The 19,147-nt window shown below is 41.6% G+C and overlaps 1 protein-coding gene across 1 annotated transcript in view; it reads right to left on the bottom strand.

Moving 5' to 3' along the window:
* LOC139923880 (voltage-dependent T-type calcium channel subunit alpha-1I) overlaps window positions 1–19,147 on the bottom strand; it is a 184,472-nt gene that overhangs the window by 67,935 nt on the left and 97,390 nt on the right. Inside the window, exons 10-15 of the mRNA XM_078282664.1 lie at window positions 13,204–13,355; window positions 9,371–9,556; window positions 7,500–7,617; window positions 6,786–6,941; window positions 5,037–5,127; window positions 2,988–3,154 (exon numbers count right to left, since the gene is read on the bottom strand). Coding sequence (XP_078138790.1) covers window positions 2,988–3,154; window positions 5,037–5,127; window positions 6,786–6,941; window positions 7,500–7,617; window positions 9,371–9,556; window positions 13,204–13,355 — 870 coding nt within the window. The remainder of the gene's footprint in view (window positions 1–2,987; window positions 3,155–5,036; window positions 5,128–6,785; window positions 6,942–7,499; window positions 7,618–9,370; window positions 9,557–13,203; window positions 13,356–19,147) is intronic.

Genomic DNA, 19,147 nt, shown 5'->3' with positions numbered 1-19,147 from the left:
CCCTCTAGCAGTGCTGCGGACGTGGCGAATCGCAATTGCTGATAGCGAAAGCATGGATCGTTGGATTGATGACGTTAGGTAGTGGCCTCCACTGACAGATCAAGGTAGCCTATGTGGATGTGGATCTTATTCAGGTTTTAAATTTTAGTTAGAAATTGATCATGACATCGGCCTTAGGGGAAAAAGACCAATTGCTACATGATGTATGGTTGAAGTGCTGTGAAATCGCCCTAGCTAGCATCAGAGTCTTGAGACTTTGCTAGCATATCATTATCAATCAACAAACAGTTGCATTTCATGATTTCTTGCCTTCTGAACAGATGAATTACATAATGAAATGAAAAAATTGACTGGCGAATGTCTTGCTCTTCTGTACGGCCAGGAAACCTATGCAGAGAGTCTGGTCTAAGATTAGGGACATTCCTCATGCTGTAAAAGGTTTGTGGATTTCGCATTTCGCTTTTTTTTTCCAAAGCCACTGCTGTTGGAGCAGCCGAGAACAGCACAGGCTCTACCTGATCTCTTAGACATCGTTCTTTTGTCGAAGTTGTATAAGAAAGGTAAATAAGTGTAAAATCCTCAGGAGAGAAAACAATGTTATTACACGGGTGTAGTGAGAAGCCACCACAGTAATTTAGTAAAGTTTACTTCCGCCTACCTCCCCAGATTTGTGTATAGATGAACAAGGCGATGATGTAGTCCAATTTTCAAAATGAAAATTAGATCAGTGGTGTCTGACATATCGTGCAACGGATGAACGATCCATAGTCCTCGTGATTTTATTGTAGGGGAGAAAAAAAACTGTCATGACATTATTCTTATGCCCGCAGCTAAACTTGATTAATCCAGAGCTTTTGCCACCAGCAATGTAATCGGTGCCTTCTGATAGCAATAAACTTCAAAAGGTCTGAGAGAAGAGGAGGAGACTTCAGAGTGGAGTGGATCTCCCACACCCACTGTGTTAACATTATAACCTCTGATGTGAAGAGTGTTGCTTAACTACAGCTCATCATCTCTCTCTCTCTCTCTCTCTCTCTCTCTCTCTCTCTCTGCCTCTCTCCTCTTTCATCCCCCAACTATATCTTCCACTCACTGCCTCTCTCTATCACCATCTCTCCTTCCCTTCCGCTCTTTCTCTCTCTACTTCTCTCTCTATCTCTCTATGGATGAATAGAACAGAGCAGAACAGTCAATTAATAGAGGTTGCCATGGCAACTGGATGCTGAGCCGAACCTCGCAGAACTGTTTTATTTCCCTTCTCTCTCTTTCTCTCTCTCTCTCCCTCCCTCTTTCAGGTTGCGGTTCAATAGGCAGAACACTGGGGCAGGAGTTACCATGTGTCCTGATGTGTGTGTGTGTGTGTGTGTGTGTGTGTGTGTGTGTGTGTGTGAGGGAGTGTGTGTGTGTGTGTGTGAGAGAGAGAGAGAGCAAGGCAGATAGGTGGAATGGGTGAAGTTGAAAGGGTAAAATTGAAAGCAAAAATGAGAGAGAGAAGGAAGAGAGGTGACAAGGAAGGGTTTCAAAGAATTGTAAAAGACAGAGAGAGAGAGCAAGAGAAAGAGAGAATGAGGGAGAAAACTACATGAGAGTGATAGATGAATAGATAAATAAAGGAATCTCCCGCTGGCTGATCACAAAGCAGCCATGCTGAACTGATGAAAATGTTTGATATGCCACTTAGCGGACAGATATTGCCTGATTGTCTCTAGTGTGTGAGTGTGTGTCTCTATGTGTGTTTATGTGTTGACTAGGGATTATCTCTTTTGTTAGTGTTAATTGTTTCTCTCTTTTATTGGTGTTTCTTGATTCTCTTTTATGAGTGTTTCTTGTTTCTCTCTTTTATTGGTGTTTCGGCGTTCTGTATCCCTCCATGTCACGCTCTAGCGCTGTGGCTGCATCTTATATTGTGTTCATGTGAAGTGGGAATATGTGCTGGAACATTTTGACGTATCAAGATTCATACTGATTTGGTCAAAAGCCCTACACACAAAGAGTAATATTACACATATTTTGGTGAAGACAGAGGTCCCCTAATAAAACTAATCCTGTGGAAATCAAACTCAGTAATTTCAGCCATTATTTGTTTTTAGTGCAATATTTTGTTTTTGCTTCTTCTTCTGGATGTACAATTTCTACCCAACGCTCATAGTACCGGGATAAAAATGGCGTAGCAAGGAAAAGTTGCAGAGAAAAGTTAAATTTTTCTGTTGATGACATGAGTGTTGTACTGCTTTGGAAAGGGCTTTCAGACAAATGTATTTTGTCCAAACTGTGTCTGATTACAAAGGGTCTGAATAACAGTGTTGTGAAAATATAAGCTTTGTAAATACAAGGGTCAGTCATGTTTCAAAGGTGCTGGGATAATTTTCTCGTCACTCCACAAAGAGATGCTTGATATCAAATGAAACTAGACTCTCCTAACCCTAACCCTTTTTCCAACACTACCAAACACATCACAACCCGAGCAACACAACTCATGCTAGCCCCAGGGAAATATAGCAGCTTACGTAACTTTTTACAGTCACACTGACAAAAATCTGTGTTGTTGTCCTGTTATGTCACCAAAGACTTATGTTAATTTTGTCAAAAACGCCAGATTTTAGCTAGATTTTAGCAGATTTCTATCTTCTTCCTGTCATGAAAAATGAAGTCACTAGTGAAATCTGCAGAGCAAGTTTTAATTTGCTAAATCAGAAAGCGATGAAGTGTAAAATCCTGACAGCCTTATAGCCTACAACTGTGTCCAGAGCACTGGTGATTGCAGCAAATTTCTGTATCCCGTGTGAATGCGTTTCGCTGAAGTTGAGTGGTAATTCATTAATTGCATGAGGTCCCTGCATAATACTAGTCCTGTGTGAATCAGGCTTGAGAGGAAGAGATTCACATTCCTAATGTTGGCGCATATGTCTGCGTCCGTGTGCGTGTATGTGTGTGTGTGTCTGTGTGAATTTAGGGGAGAGCAGGGATTTAAGCATGTGTATGAGTACCAGTGAGAAGGAGCGTCTCTCCAGGCTGTTCTTGCCCAGGCTCATCACGCTGCTCTTCCTGGACTCGATGGCGAAGCTCCGCCTCTCTGAGGGGTAGGAGCCCCGGGGCCCCGACAGAGCACCCAGCTCCAGGTGACCGTTGGGTGTCAGGGTGCAGATCCTGGGGTCTGGAGGGAGTGGGGAAGAGAGGAGAGATGAGAGAGTCAGGAATGGTTGATACGGTGGCAAACACTCTCTGTGGTTGATGGTTGAAGTCTTGACCAGGTTTTTTTTTTCTTTAACGTCCATCCCACACATGTTGCCAATTAACTCCCCTTATTCACCCTCAGTGATTCTGAGGGACGCCAAAACCTGATGTTTACTGTTGATTTTTTTCTGCTGTTATACTCCATTGTAGCTGTGCTGGAAATATCACAGCATGGTGTCACATCATCTACATTTGGCCAGTTATCCATAGGAATAAGAAAAATACACAAACAACAAAATGGGCCCAGAAATGCTAGGTAGATCATCAACAGCTGTTTGTTTTTTTATCAGCATTTAAGTTTTTAAAGTTTTACATTGGATTTAACTATGTTATTTCAATTTGTATTCAGTCTTGTATTCACCTGTTAACCTTAAGCCCTTTATTAAACCAAGACAATTTCCAATGCAACTTTTTTCAAGAATAGTACTGAATTAATAACATTAATTTGAACTTACTTTGAAACAAGTAGGGTGATCTGCCATACATAGTTCTATCAAAGTGAAACTACACTGAAAAAAAGTAAAAGATCACCCCTGTTTCACTTTTTAAGAGGCTTTTGAGAGAGAGGGAGAGAGGGAGAGAGAGAGTGAGAGAGAGAGAGAGAGAGGGAGAGAGAGAGAGAGAGAGAGAGAGAGAGAGAGAGAGAGAGAGAGAGAGAGAGAGAGAGTGAAGAGGCAGAAAGTCAGAGAGAGGGAGAGTGGGAGTGAAAGCACTCACGACCCAGACTGACCCAGAATGAAGCCAAACAACCAAAGGTACTACTCTGCTGTTTAAGTGGACAAAAAAATAAATAAAAAAACCACCTTGTTGCCTTTCAATCTATGAAGCAGAAACACGTTTCAGGCTTTCATCTTCTGCTTATACTGCACTGCAGAGATCACATCTCCTCTGCAGCAGAAGCCCACTCATAGCCAAGTACTGTATAGAAGTGATTCCCTCCGTCTCTGAGCTCATGTTTAATCCTCACTGAACCAGTTTGTTTGCTGGGTATGTTGAAGAAGGCTGTATAGCAGCTGAAACAGGTTCATTGTGAGTGCTGGATAAAGATACGGCTCATTCATTTTTCACGACTGCTGGCTATTTTCCCAGTTTTTGCAAGTTTTAAAGCTTTTGGCACCTCATTCTGTCTTACTTTGGTTTTTGGGCTGAGCACATCCAGCCTCTGCTTGTATAAGCCTCGCTGGAAAACAAATACCATCAGCTTAAATGCGAGATGCAAGCAGATTGTTGTGTATGTTGTTCTGTTTTGACGTAAATGGGGGAATCTGTGATGGTTTGAATGTGGTATTGGTGCTGACTCAAACTTAGACATGTTGCTACTGAAACAACTCATTGAGTTCTTAGTTTTGGGTTTGAAATCTTAAAATTACCTTTTGAAAAAAGTGACATCTGCTCTCACTAAGTGAGTGATTCTGCTTTTTTAATAAAACTTGATAACTTAAGTCCTTGATTGACAAAATTAGAACAATTTAACAGATGGGATCCTCTAGATTTCCATGATGCTGACAAATTCAAGTAACTTTTCAAATGGTTATATAGCATTTTGGAACAGAAGTCTTTAAATACTTACTTTACCTTTGTTAGATTGATAAGATTGAAGAGTGTAAATATGTCAGAACAGCTCTATTTCCATTTTAAAAATGATACAAATTAGAGACAAGTTAGCTACAGTAAGTCAGAAGTTACAGTAGATGAGTCAGTAATTTGAAATTCGACTCAAGGCTAAAGTTATTGATAGATAAAAAAAACTGAATAATGCAATGTGGATTTCAGAGTGGGAGGGAAACATGCCGTCGGCTCACCAGACAACTTGAGGGAGTCATTGTGCTTCTCACTCTCGTCAAAGTTGGAAGAGGAGCGGTCGTCATCCGAATAGGAACGATTGGCATCTCCCTTGAGAGACAGAGAGAGCATTTAGCTGCCTTAATGTGATATATGTAAATATATATATATATATATACATATATATATATATATATATATATATATATATATATATATATATATATGTAGAGAGAGAGAGAGCATTGAGCAGGGGACACACTAGGTGGACTTTTAAAATTTTAACCGATTTTGAAAGGACATTGCATCACACACATAACAGCTGTGTCCGATTGTCATGATGGGCAAATCTGGTGTAATAATCCTCTAGTGTGTAGCTACCCTTAGACAGAGACCGAAGGAGTGAGGAAAAGTGAGAGAGACAGAGAGGGAAAGACAGACAGTAACAGAGAGAGAGAGAGAAACTCAGAAAGAGAGTGATAGCTGTTTTGTTTCGGCATTTCAAAAGGATCAACCCACTGATCGAAAAGCTTGTTATTTATCACGGTGGTTCCCCTCCAACACACACACATCATAGCTACATGCCATAAATATCATAATGCTTTATTCCTTTGTACTTTGCATTTGCAGCAAAACTCAACCGAGTTACTCAACCGGACTACAATTTTCCAGTGATGCTTCTGTGGGTTTGACAGTTGATTGACAGCATCGTTTTCCACTGAGATGGCTGGCTTCAGAATTTATAATGTCAACATGCCAGCATCACTTTTTAATGGCTGATACCAGCTCTGAGCACTAGACATACTGAATGATACTATTACCAATCCTATCCATTATTTTTCCTGAACAAAATAGACTTTGACACAAGTTCGGGGTCACTGGACAAGAAAAAATGATTGAGATGTAATCTATTTTTCTCTATTGGGGAAGGAAAACCCATTGCTTTATGTGTGGCACATGGCTCTTACAGTAGTAGCAGAGTTTTAGGAGTTGAGAGATATGCAGTTTCATCCTGGTGTCAACCCAATTTCTATCAGTGTCAGTCCCATTCACACTAGCCTTTACTGATTTGGCTGGGTGTTTAATATAATGGTGACACAGTCAATCAATTACGTAGTAATAAAAAATCTGATAAACCAAAGCAGTGCCTTGTTTCACCTACACAACTCAATGTTATATTGAGACATAAAGCAAACCTTTATGACGGTGACCTTAATTAAAAGTTTCCATCTGAAATGTATGTGAAACATTAGTTATTAATATAATGTAGCTCTATGGTCTTCACGTGTGTAAGTGGGTAAAAACATGCAACTTAAAAGAGTTTGATTAGTTTTGCTCTATGGGATGTGAAAAAGTAAGATTTTTACTGCCTCATAGCAAAAAATGAACATATTATACAGTATCTGTAGGTCATTGATAGGGCTGTTGATCAATACTGATAACTCAACAATTACTTCATCTTACCTTCACTTTACTGCTGAGATTTCTGGCTTTCAAAACTCACTTTCCAGCCTGTAACTTGTTTAGGAACAAAAACTCCCCGCCCACTGGAATTTCAAGCCACAATATGACTTCCTGTGTTCTGTTGAGGCTTTTCTTTTGAAGAATGGTAATGAACGCTGTGATCAAACCTGACCTGGGCACCACTTTCATTAACAACTGGATTAAAATACTGAAATGGGTTTATTATGGAAATGGGCTTGTCCTAGTGTTCTTCACTTCAGCTAGAAACCATGCGGCTGTACTTGGTTTTGGCAGAGTGCCCTTACTTCTGCCTGAAAGCCCTCAACCAAGATGGCCACCAGCAGGTTGAAGAGGACGTAGTTGCCAAAAGTCATGAGGGCCACGAAGTAGAGGGCAGCCAGTGGAGAGGTGGCCGCCATGCCGTTGTACAAAACCGCATTCCAGTCCTCCTGGGTCAGAATCTGAACAAATAACACACACACACACACACACACACACACAGAGTGAGCGAGAGAGAGAGAGAGGGACAGAGACGGAAAAGAGAGTGAAAGTTCATAGAAGATATAATAAGACAAGTTAAGATGAAACTTTAATGATCCCCAAGGGGAAATTGGGTCATTGCAGCAGCAAATGAGATTAGAATATAGATAGAAATACAGTAGAGCATATTGAAGATTAAAGATAGCGTCTTCATCCTGCTAACAGAGAGATCCAATATGCTTGAAAGAATTCTCGCTTTGTTGACTATTAGCAGATTTACATGTTAACAAATGTTTGCATAGCTGTACACACGATTAGATTTACAGATGGAAGTAATGTGTGTAGAGAAACATGTACCAGCTCAAATGGATAGGGGAGAGATATGTACAAGTCATATGCATGAACGCAGATCAGATTGTGTCAAGATGTGCAAAGTAATCCAGTGCATAGGAGAGTCCAGAGCAGTGCATAGAGACCGGTGTGTGTGTGTGTGTGTGCAATTCATGCTTGTGCATACAGTATAATGATGTGTTAATTACCTGGAAGACGGTGACGATGGCCCACAGCAGGGAGTCAAAGTTCTTCCTGTCTGGCACTGTGTCTCCAGCCTCCGTCCTGAGACTGAACTTACAGCCAAAGATGTGCATCCCCAGGATACTAGAACACAAAACAGCAACAGGATCACGGCCAGTGGCGAGGTTAACACACACACTGAAAATGTATTTCCTACCGAACCGAACTGACATAGACAAGAGGGTTATCTTGCTCTTCCAATCCTTCTGCCATTACTCACATACCTTTTCTTTGGAAACACAGGGAATTTGACCGCTGTTTCAGAGTAATGACTGGGAAGTATGCTGCTATTGATTTGCTAAATGTGCACATGAAATAGCTCTAGCACATATGGAACTTTGTTGCCCACTTTTGCACAATAGTTCCTTTTGCACTGCTCTGCTTTTACTGATTTTATCAATGATGGGCTTTGTTGTCTGTGTCCTGAGAATTATGCCATTTTTTGATGCAGCTCTCTGTATTGGATTTTGGCTGCAACAAAAAAATGTGGGACAAGAAAGGGAATGTGAATGTGAATGTGAATGAACCTTACAAAGCCTGGAGACAAAAGATGTCTTCTGCTCCAATGGACTTGTCAATATAAAGTACCGCTAAAGATCTGAAAGTAATGGGATGAGCCTTCTAGTGTGCAGTAGAATACAATTATCGCTATATGGATAATTATTCCTGCTCTAACCAGCACCGCTGTGAACTGGACATCAACCATGTCACCTATCCATGGTCTCAAACTACCATTACAAATAGCATTTATAAATACCATTATAAATTATTATATACTATTATAAAATGTTCCTGCTCTAACCAGCACCCGAGAGGAGCACCACTACAAATAGGGCGTCTACAATCCATGTTATCAATCTGAAAAGTAAATGAAGCATTGATTTGGATGAAGCAATTTTATGCACAATTAAATCACAACAATGATGAAATGAGGAAATTAGTGTTATTGATGGCGTAATGTAGTTGATGTGTGCTTTGAAAATTCACAGAACTCATAGAAATACTCCTACTACTAATACGAAATGGTGACACAAACATAGAAAATTGCTGTCTAAACAAGTGCTTGTACTTGCAACTCAAGCATGTGTGTGTGTGTGTATGTACGTGCCTGAACATGTGTGTGTTTGTATACAGTATGTGCAAGTCTGTGCCCACACATGCATGCATGTTTCAGGGTCATTGCCAATTCTGTCCACATCACCCTACAAAACAAAATCACCAGAAGTGGCTCTTGAGAGGAAACTGAAGCTGAGAGAGGCAGGGGGAGAAAGAGAGATCGGGATGTGGCCATTGATCGTCCACTAAAGGACACTCTAGGCCTTTTGTGCGGCACTGTGTCAGTGTTTGAGCTTCTTCAAGTGTCTGCTTGTTATTTTGTACCAGATCTTCAAGTGTCTGCTCTTTATTTTCCACCCAGGGTTAATAGCCGTTGCAGAGCATTGTGACCTTCTCTATTTCAATGGCAGCTGTTGAGCCGATGTGCAGGCCTTTGTAATGACAGGTAAACAGAAGCCGGCACAAACAGATACACACATAGGTGAAGGCTTGAATAATGTTCTCTCTCTCTGTCATCAGTCTGCCTGAGAAACTGTGAAACATTGTGAAGGATGAAAAAAGGTTTGGGTGCATTTGTACATTTGTCTGTGCTTGTCTGCACTACCATGCTTATGCTTGTGTGCATGATACACACAGAAAAATAAACAAACTTGAACTAAAAAGGTTTCTTCAGAGTGATGCCACAGAAGAACCTTTCAGACCAAGGTTCTTTAAATAACCATTTCTGCACGCCTTTGCGTAGAAATGGTTCTTCTATCACTCCGAAGAATCAACAGCTTACCTGAAGATGAAGATGAAGAGCATGAGCAGCATGCAGAAGGTGGCCACGTTGTCCATGGTCTTCATGAGGACCACCAGCTGCCTCCTCAGCGCCGGCATGAACCGCACCAGCTTCAGCACCCTCAGCAGCCTGAAGGTCCTCAGCACAGACAAACCGCCGTCCGACTGGCCGACGATCTCACACACACTGTGCAGAGGAAGACAGATCAGCCAACCAACCAGCCAACCATCCAACCAACCAACCAACCAACCAACCAACCAGCCAACCAACCAACCAACCAACCAACCAACCAACCAACCAACCAACCAGCCAACCAACCAACCAACCATCCAACCAACCAACCAACCAACCAACCAACCAGCCAACCAACCAACCAACCAACCAACCAACCAACCAGCCAACCAACCAACCAGCCAACCAACCAACCAACCAGCCAACCAACCAACCAACCAACCAACCAACCAACCAGCCAACCAACCAACCAACCAACCAACCAACCAACCAGCCAACCAACCAACCAACCAACCAACCAACCAACCAGCCAACCAACCAACCAACCAACCAACCAGCCAACCAACCAACCAGCCAACCAACCATCCAACTAACCATCCAACCAACCAGCCAACCAACCAACCAACCAACCAACCAACCAACCAACCAGCCAACCAACCAACCAACCATCCAACCAACCAACCAACCAGCCAACCAACCAACCAACCAACCAACCATCCAACCAACCAACCAACCAACCGTCCAACCAACCAACCAACCATCCAACCAACCAACCAACCAACCAACCATCCAACCAACCAACCAACCAACCGTCCAACCAACCAACCAACCATCCAACCAACCAACCAACCAACCATCCAACCAACCAGCCAACCAACCATCCAACCAACCAACCAACCAACCAACCAAGGCATGTTAGAGAAGGAATGAATCCATAAAATAGTCTATCTATCTATCTATCTATCTATCTATCTATCTATCTATCTATCTATCTATCTATCTATCTATCTATCTATCTCCAAAAACAGACTGAAGTCGACTGGCTGCTCCTCCAGTCTGTCTGAATGCTCTTATTTCATCTTTTGACATAAAGTTCAAAATTGACATCATCACTGTAATTCACATTTACAACAGGGATAGAATGCTCTCCTCTCTACACAGCAATGCCTAGCTGAATACAATTTTAATACTTGAAAAAACACAAAGAGTGATTGAAACATTTTCTTAAATAAATTAATTAATTTGTAGACTGCTGACTACCAAGTGATATTCTCATTCATGTACAGTTTTTATGCTTGCCAGAAGGGCAAGCATAAAAACTGCTGAACTATGTGCATGTCTGAAATGCCTGTGCTAGTAACCTTTATGGGCCAGCTGTTGGCCCGGAAGTTACTGCTCCTGCTGCGACTATTTTTCACTGCAGCTGCATTGGAAAATTGCTTTTTCCATTTCACATGTCTTTACAATTCAGATTGCTTGTGGAAGCCTTTTGCTAGCTAGTAGAAGATTCATTTCAAGTTCACTGGTTTCCTGATGAGGTCAGTCGTATCATTTTACAACATCAGATTGTTTGATTCAGGTTATGCATGTTGTTTGCTGCATGGGCTTCTTGGTTGTATAAGGGCTTCATCCTTTTACGAGGATATAACATTACCATGGTAGGCCTTCCTAAACGTATGTTAGCAGTAATGTTAGTTGTTAGTAGTGATCTATTATTGGTGATTTGATTTTCAATACATTATTAGCCAAGGCACTCACAGCTGGGAAACATGTAATTAACACTAAGCTAGTTTTCACTTCCAAATATGATCCATGACATCAACGCCACACTTTGATTGTTTGTAGCAATCAAGTCTCAGTTAATGTTCTAGATGGAGTATCATCAAACTTCCATTGTTGGATGTTCAGCGCCGATCTTGTTCATTCTTCCCATTACAATAGAACTCTCATCTGATTCATTCATATCAATACTGGAGGGCTAATAGCCTCAATGCTCATCATCAGGCCCTTTGTTGCCAGTGTAAAAGGGAGACATCATTGCTCTAATTCATATTTAAAGTGGATAAAATGCTCTGTCCCCTCTTTACAGCAACATAAGGAGATGTTGGGCAAAATAATAGCTGTGAATACATTACTAATACTTGAAAAAACATAAGGTGTGCTCGGTTTATCTTGCAAGCAATGTGTCCATGTTTTGGACATGTTAAATCAATTTTTTTATTTTATTTTATTTTAAGATTTATTTGGCAGGGACAGTACACATCAATCAACATTTTAGTTCACACTTCAATGTAAATGTGTCAGAGTTAGGCTAATTTACATCTGTAGTCCTTGGGCAGGTCAACAACATAAGTCAACAATCTCTTACTTAATTGCTTAATTCCTTCCCTATTAATATTTTCTATTCCCATGGGGATCACTGAAGCTTCTTCTCATCTTGTCTAAGTTCCAGTGGATTTTCATTGTGTTCCCTATGTGAGCAGAGCACCATTGCTTTGAAAATCTGGAATCACAGAAATGTGTCCTTTAGTACACATGGCTATCAAAGGATACTTCCAGCACATCAAAATAGCATCAAAATAGCATCAACTATGCACAGGCCAAGAGTGAAAGGGGCCACTTTCACACAGCATGAATAGCTGAGGACATTCAGATAGATGAAGGGAGGAAAGGGAGGGCAGGCGAGAGATAAGAAGAGAGATGTAGATTTGTTCAATCAACATGTATCTTCTGTGATGGCCCGCACAATTGATCTTGCTTAATTTGAGTAGCTTTGATGTGTATTTGATCTCTGGGTTATAATGGGGATCAGAGACAGAGGCGCTCAGCCAGATGAATGGAGGAAACAGCAGCAGATCAAAGGCACAGCCACTCACCTGAAGCTCAGCGCACAAATAACAAAAGACAAAACCTGTTTGCTGCTGACGCTTTGGCATCGCAACAGAGTGACAAACAAATACATACAGGTGGTACATTTCAACCAGGTGGGTGACAATTTGACAAAACATGACATGAATTATTTTACTGCTGGAGTTCTTTCCAAAATATATCCATTGTGGGAAAAAAAAAAACGCTACCAGAATTTCATCAGTCAACATTTCAAAAACAAAGATTTTTCTGCCCAAAACCAATTTTGGAATGAAGTTGTTAAAATGACATAGGCCTTTAAAACCAATCTATACTGTGCTGCTTACTCTCATGCCATCAATAATTTTCTTCCAAATCATATATTTATGATGTTTATATTTTGTAATGAAACTCTTTATCTCTTTGATTTAAACACCGGAAATCCATATGCATGGGGCTAAAACTTAAAACCCTGGAGGATAACGCTGGTTTATGATGTGGATTGTTGTTACAAAAAGTTGAATATTGAATAACAGTATTGATTTGGAAAATAATCGTTAGAAGGGCTTCACATAAATACACTGTTATGTCAGTGGGATGACAAAGCACAGGCAAGTTTTTCATGTTAATCATCAAATATTCGATGGTGGTTTTCAAACTGTGGTGAGTGGGAACGCTTTCACCTTGTGAGAGGCAACTGAGTAGGTGGACTTGTAATATGGTAAAAACACCTCTAACTTATGGTGTTTTAGTTTATGTACATTTTTTAGATTAACTAAGTGAAGTGTGTCCTGCAAATAACCATAAATGTCACACTTACACTTATACATTTTCTCACCTCATTTCATTGTTGTTCCAGTTGTGCCTTATGATATCAATATTGTGTGCCATATAATATGTGTGTAAAAGCCTACAAATAAACCAGTAATATGGTTGCACTTATTGCAGTAAATTTTACACCATTTGAGCTCTACCTTATGATGACGATGATGCCATCAAAGACATTGTAGGGATTCCTCAGGTAGCTGAAAGAGCCGAACGCCGTGAGTTTCAGGATCATCTCCAAGGAGAACATGCTGGTGAAGACGATGTTACAGATCTCCAGAACATTAGTGAGTTCCTCAGGCTGGGAGAGGAGAGGAGAGGAGAGGAGAGGAGAGGAGAGGAGAGGAGAGGAGGGGAGGGGAGAGGAGAGGAGGGGAGGGGAGAGGAGTGGAGGAGAGAGGAGGGGAGAGGAGAGGAGGGGAGGGGAGAGGAGTGGAGGGGAGAGGAGGGGAGAGGAGAGGAGGGGAGAGGAGAGGAGAGGAGAGGAGAGGAGAGGAGAGGAGAGGAGAGGAGAGGAGAGGAGAGGAGAGGAGGGGACAGGAGGGGAGGGGAGGGGAGGGGAGGGGAGAGGAGAGGAGAGGAGAGGAGGGGAGGGGAGGAGAGGAGAGGAGAGGAGAGGAGAGGAGGGGAGGGGAGAGGAGTGGAGGGGAGAGGAGGGGAGAGGAGAGGAGGGGAGAGGAGAGGAGAGGAGAGGAGGGGAGAGGAGAGGAGGGGACAGGAGGGGAGGGGAGGGGAGGGGAGGGGAGAGGAGGAGGGGAGAGGAGAGGAGAGGAGAGGAGAGGAGAGGAGGGGAGGGGAGAGGAGAGGAGAGGAGGAGGGGACAGGAGGGGAGAGGAGAGGAAAAGACAGGATAGGAGAGGGGAGGGGAGGAGAGGAGAGGGGGAGGGGGAGAGGAAAGGAGGAGAGGAGAGGATGAGGGGACAGGAGGGGAGAGGAGAGGAAAAGACAGGATAGGAGAGGGGAGGGGAGAGGAGAGGAGAGGAGAGGGGAAGGGGGAGAGGAAAGGAGGAGAGGAGAGGATGAGGGGACGGGAGGGGAGAGGAGAGGAAAAGAGAGAAGAGGAGAGGGGAGGAGAGGAGGTGGGGAGGAGGGGACAGGACGGGAGAGGAGGGGAAAATAGAAGAGATGAAAGAAAAGGAGCAGAGAGGAGAGGAGAGGAGAGGAAAACAGGAGAGAAACAGAAAGAAGATCAATTGAAAAATAGAAAGAGGAAGAGAAAGGAGATGGGAAAATGAGGAGAGGAGAGAGTAGGAAAGTTGAGGGAGTGGAGAGGAAAGAGCAGGGAAGAGGAGAAAAAATAGAAAAAAAGATTAATAGAGAAAGTAGATTGGAAGAAGGAAAGGAAAGAAGAGAAATAAAGAGAGGAAGTTGAAGGAAGAAATGGAGAGGAGAGGAGAAGAGAGAAGGGGGGAGGCAAGAGGAGGCAGGATAGGAGAGGAAATGAGGAGAGAAAAGGAAATAGGGGAGGAAATGGGAGAAGGACAAAGAAAAAAGGGGAAATAGAGAGTGAGGACACTGTCTGTGGCAGCGTTAGGTCACTTTGGTTACGCATTCACCAACCACAAGCTGTCCCAGCCAATCAATACATGGAGGAAATAAAGCTATTATCCAGTGCCTCTCACACACACACACACACACACACTTCCACACACACATATGCACACACAGCAAGTGCAGCAAGTGTAATACATTACTGACAAGAACAGAGAAAAGCAAAAGGAGACTCCACATGGCTGAATCCTTCCTCTCTCTCCATCTATCTCTCTCTCCATCTTTCTTTCACTTTGTCTTCTCTTTGTGTAGTTATCAGCCCTCTCACTCTCCATGGATCGACTGGCCCAAATCGATTGGTGGAAAGGGCAAGGAGTGGCACAATAGCTTGTACACACAACCTCACACACACATACACACACACACACACACACACACACACACACATCTTGACAGCATTAAAGAGTACTAAAGTAACCATATCAGTTAGCTGCAGTTGTAATATACTGACAAATACGCTCACAAACAGAAAAGCACAGACTCTAAAGTTCAAACACTGGTTTACATGTACAATTTTGTCTTCTCCTTTCCCACATTCTAGCAGGAAAAAAAGAAACAACAACATTTTTCATTAATTATGTATGTGACAGATGTTGGACCATTACAAAGGTCCAACATGTTACTGCATGCTTGTTTCACCTCTAAGAGAAATTGTTTGAAAAAAATCGCTATGTCAGTCTCTCTCTCTCTCTCTCTCTCTCTCTATCTATCTTTCTCTCTCCCCTTTGCTCAATATAAACAGGTATTTAACACACACACACACACACACACCGAGCTAAATTTGGCACAGTCGTGATTTCCAGCACATCACTATTCCACTGAGTTCCCCTGTAACTTCAGCAATGACGCTTCTGACATTTCACCAGCCCAGAATCAATGGGGACTGTGTGTTTTGCATTTACATGTCTGTGTGTGTGTGTGTGTGTGTGTGTGTGTGTGTGTGTGTGTGTGTGTGTGTGTGTTTGTCAGTACTAATGAGTGTTTAGCAGTGTGAAAACCCAGGCTAATGATGTGTGCCCGCCGATGTTGGTAACGATGTGATGGCTGACCGCTGTTTGCAGAACAGCCAAACAGCGTCAACAGCCCCTGGAGATCCGTCTCATTACTGCAGACCTGGGACCAGATCTAAAGACTCCTGTTCTCCAGTCGGCTGATGTATGTAAGTAGAGTAAAATAAAAGATGCGGCGATTCGATGCCACACAGAGAGCTTTTTAGGAAAGTGAAGATGTGAACAAGTTGTGTCTGTATCTGTTATCTTCACAACTTTTGTTTAGTTTTGTTTCTTGGGGGGTGATGGCTCTCCTTTCTGTCTCTAATCACTGCTTTATCACGTCACTGTGCAGATAAACTAAAAACACAAAATGGAACAAAACTGAACAGAACAAAAGCTGAACTAAACAAAATCAAACTAGAAAACATGCAATTCACAAAACCAACAAAAATAAATGAAATAAACAAAAAAAAAAATAATTAAACTAAATTAAACTAAACTAAACTAAACTAAAACTAAAACTAAAACAAAAACTAAATCTAAAACTAAAACAAAAACTAAATCTAAAACTAAAACTAAAACAAAAACTAAATCTAAAACTAAAACTAAAACTACAACTAAACTGAACTAAACTAAAAGTGTGATGTTGGTGAATGGAAACTGCCGTCACTATACTGTATGCTTGCAGCAGTTTACTGTTTGCCTGCTCAGCATTTATTTTTCATGACACTGCTGAATTCACTGACTCCTGTAATACTGAGGGACGCCTCCCTCATGTCCCCTCAAACATGAGTTACTGTTTAATTAGCATTCTTCTTAGATTCTCTTTAATATCCATCAAGAGGGATTTGGCTGCCAAAAAATGAGCGACAGCGTGGCATTTCAATGACAGTATTTCTGCCTAACAACAAGCATCTGTGAAGAGTAATCTGAAAAATACACTTCATTTAGTCATTTATTTTTAAACAAATGCAGACAAAACAAGTACAGATTCTGTACAATCCCACAGCGCATTTGTGGCAATGCCACAGGCTATAAACCTAAATAATTATGAGTTTATTTGAATGACACCTCGGCTCTCTGCTCCCTGGTCGATCTGCTGCCTTCATCTCCTCTGTGGGGAATACAGGAACGTGAGGCTGTGACTGAACCTTTACCAAACACAGCTTAAAGCATATTGCATACATACATACATATAAGCACTGCTTATACAACAATGTGCTTTATTATAAAATCATAAGCTGATCGACCGTGGGGGCAGAGGGGGTGACCGCCCCAGGGCCCACAAAGTTGATGTGACAGTCCCACTACAGTCAATATCATATTTTTTTGTTGTTTCTGTCTGTATCAGGCAAAAAGAGTGCAGTAAAAATGTATAATAAAAATGGTTTTGCTTAAGAATCGTGAGAGACAATCGTGATCTCAATTCTAAGCAAGAAAATCAAGATTGTCATTTTATCCAGAATCGTGCAGCCCTAGTATAGTGTTGTAGACCGCTGTGTCTATTTTATGTTTATGTTATTCCCGTGTAAGAAAGACATGGTACTGAGACAGTGCACCTGGCCTGATAGACAGCTGTCTGTGTGGTGGTGTCTGTGCTGCTGAACCGCCTCGGTGCTGAAACATTTGAACGCGACTGGCAACCTGTTCTCTTTTTTTGTTCTTCAGAACAAGCTTGTCTGACAAAGTGGCTCTGGCTTCACTGTATGTTTTCTTAGATATTGGCTTGCTTGGCTCAATAAGTGACAATTTGTGTTTATGGATAGGATAGGATAGGATATATCAGCAATTTTACAGTTGTGAATTTTAAAATGACTTTATCAGAAGGGCCCCTCGAGAATGCTCCGCCCCCTCTGTGCTGAGAGTCTAGCTCCACCCCTGTATAAAATGCTTGAGAATATGTTGTTTTATGATCATAAAAAATATTTTATATAGAGTATATTTTGCTATATACATCACTTTATTGTAGCAGTTCTTACAAACTAATAGCTGAAGAACCCAGAAGTTGGCCTAACTTTTGCCATCATGTGACATCATCAAAACGACAAGGTGTGAAAATGTATACTATATATTTTTCACAATACAACGTTTACTTTGTTTTATCTATTGTATAATGTTCAATAAAAAAATAGAGTTGATTTGTACAAAATTACTTTTCCCACACCATGAGGAAGTGTCCTAGCAGCCAGGTAAAGAGGAGTAAAGTGTCTAGCTTGTAGTGTTTCCAGATGAATTTGGCTCTTGAAAACCACAGCGCTCAGGCAGAAACACCGCGGCGAAAAACAAATTCTGCATGCAAATCGCATTAAGCATCGAGAAACTAATTCATAAATGAGACCATAGACTCGTTGGAGTGTCAATCAATGTTACACTGAATGCCTGTGTTATCAGCAGGGTTTTTTTTTTTCCACTGGCCACAGTAGCTGATACATCTCAAAATTCAGCTTTCACCAGCTTTGCAAAGTGAGTCTGTCCCATTAGATTTTTAAACAAAAATCAAGAGCAGTTAAATAATTCTGTTAAATGATTCTCATCATTACATGTATAAAAACAGGCTTACTTTCATGTTAGTGTGTCTTTGAGTTGCAAAAGCTCAGTCACTGATGCCTAATTGATTTTTCTGACAATCAGCTTGTGTCATTTTTAATGGGTTCATGTTCACTATTCACATTCTCAGTGAAGGCTTTGGAGTGCTATCTTTCCATATCCATAACCCAACAATTAAACAGCGATTTAGCGATGATGATGTTATCAGCATAATATTAATGCTGAAGCTCAGTTGTAAAAATCTGAGCAGCTCATGTGGCAAACTATTTTCCAGACCAGTGAATATTTACAAATGTAATGAGAGAGAGTGGTGTGTTATTTTATTACAGTCTGTATCTTAGGGCTGCATGACTACGTTTACATGGACAGCAATAATTTGAGTAGTTTCAGCCTCACCCCAAAAATGTCTGGACTTTTTTTCAGTCATCTTTTTCCTCTGTAAACAAGTTTGCAACCTCTGGAAGGCAGAGCGAGCATCGTCATGCGGTCGGATCGCCGCTTGTGTCAAAAAGCCGTGAATACCGCATGTCTTAATGTGATTCTGCTTACTCTGACTGTGACCTTATTCCGGTTAAAGTGATCAGAAAATGCTGTTTACATGGCAATTTCTTATTCAGACTATTGTCTTAATCGGGTTAATATCGGATTATTGCTGTCCATGTAAACGTAGTCAATGTGTGGGTTTGTTATCAGAAAAATGTCCCTTAATCGTGGAAAAAAAAGGGCTGGAGGACAGATTTGCATTTTGTTGAAAGTGCGGGGGCCACATCCTGCTATGCCCCGGCCCCTTTGATTTCACCTGCCAGTTAATTTGTCACAGGATAAAATGCGACCTCCAAATGACGGCTGGGTACCTGCCTAAGTGGCTGAAAGACTAGACAAACCTATCAACCGCAACCATGACATTTACAAGCATTTGGCTGGTGGCTGGTGATGGTTTCCCACACTGGTTAATTGCTGTTCCCAGACCAGTGGAGCCGGTGACCCGAGGTGCAGTTGAGCA

Source organism: Centroberyx gerrardi, chromosome 3 (assembly GCF_048128805.1).
Source record: "Centroberyx gerrardi isolate f3 chromosome 3, fCenGer3.hap1.cur.20231027, whole genome shotgun sequence".
In the NCBI taxonomy this organism is placed as follows: Eukaryota; Metazoa; Chordata; class Actinopteri; order Beryciformes; family Berycidae; genus Centroberyx; species Centroberyx gerrardi.
Note: the sequence above shows the minus strand (reverse complement) of the source record. Positions and strands in the feature narration are given on the sequence as shown.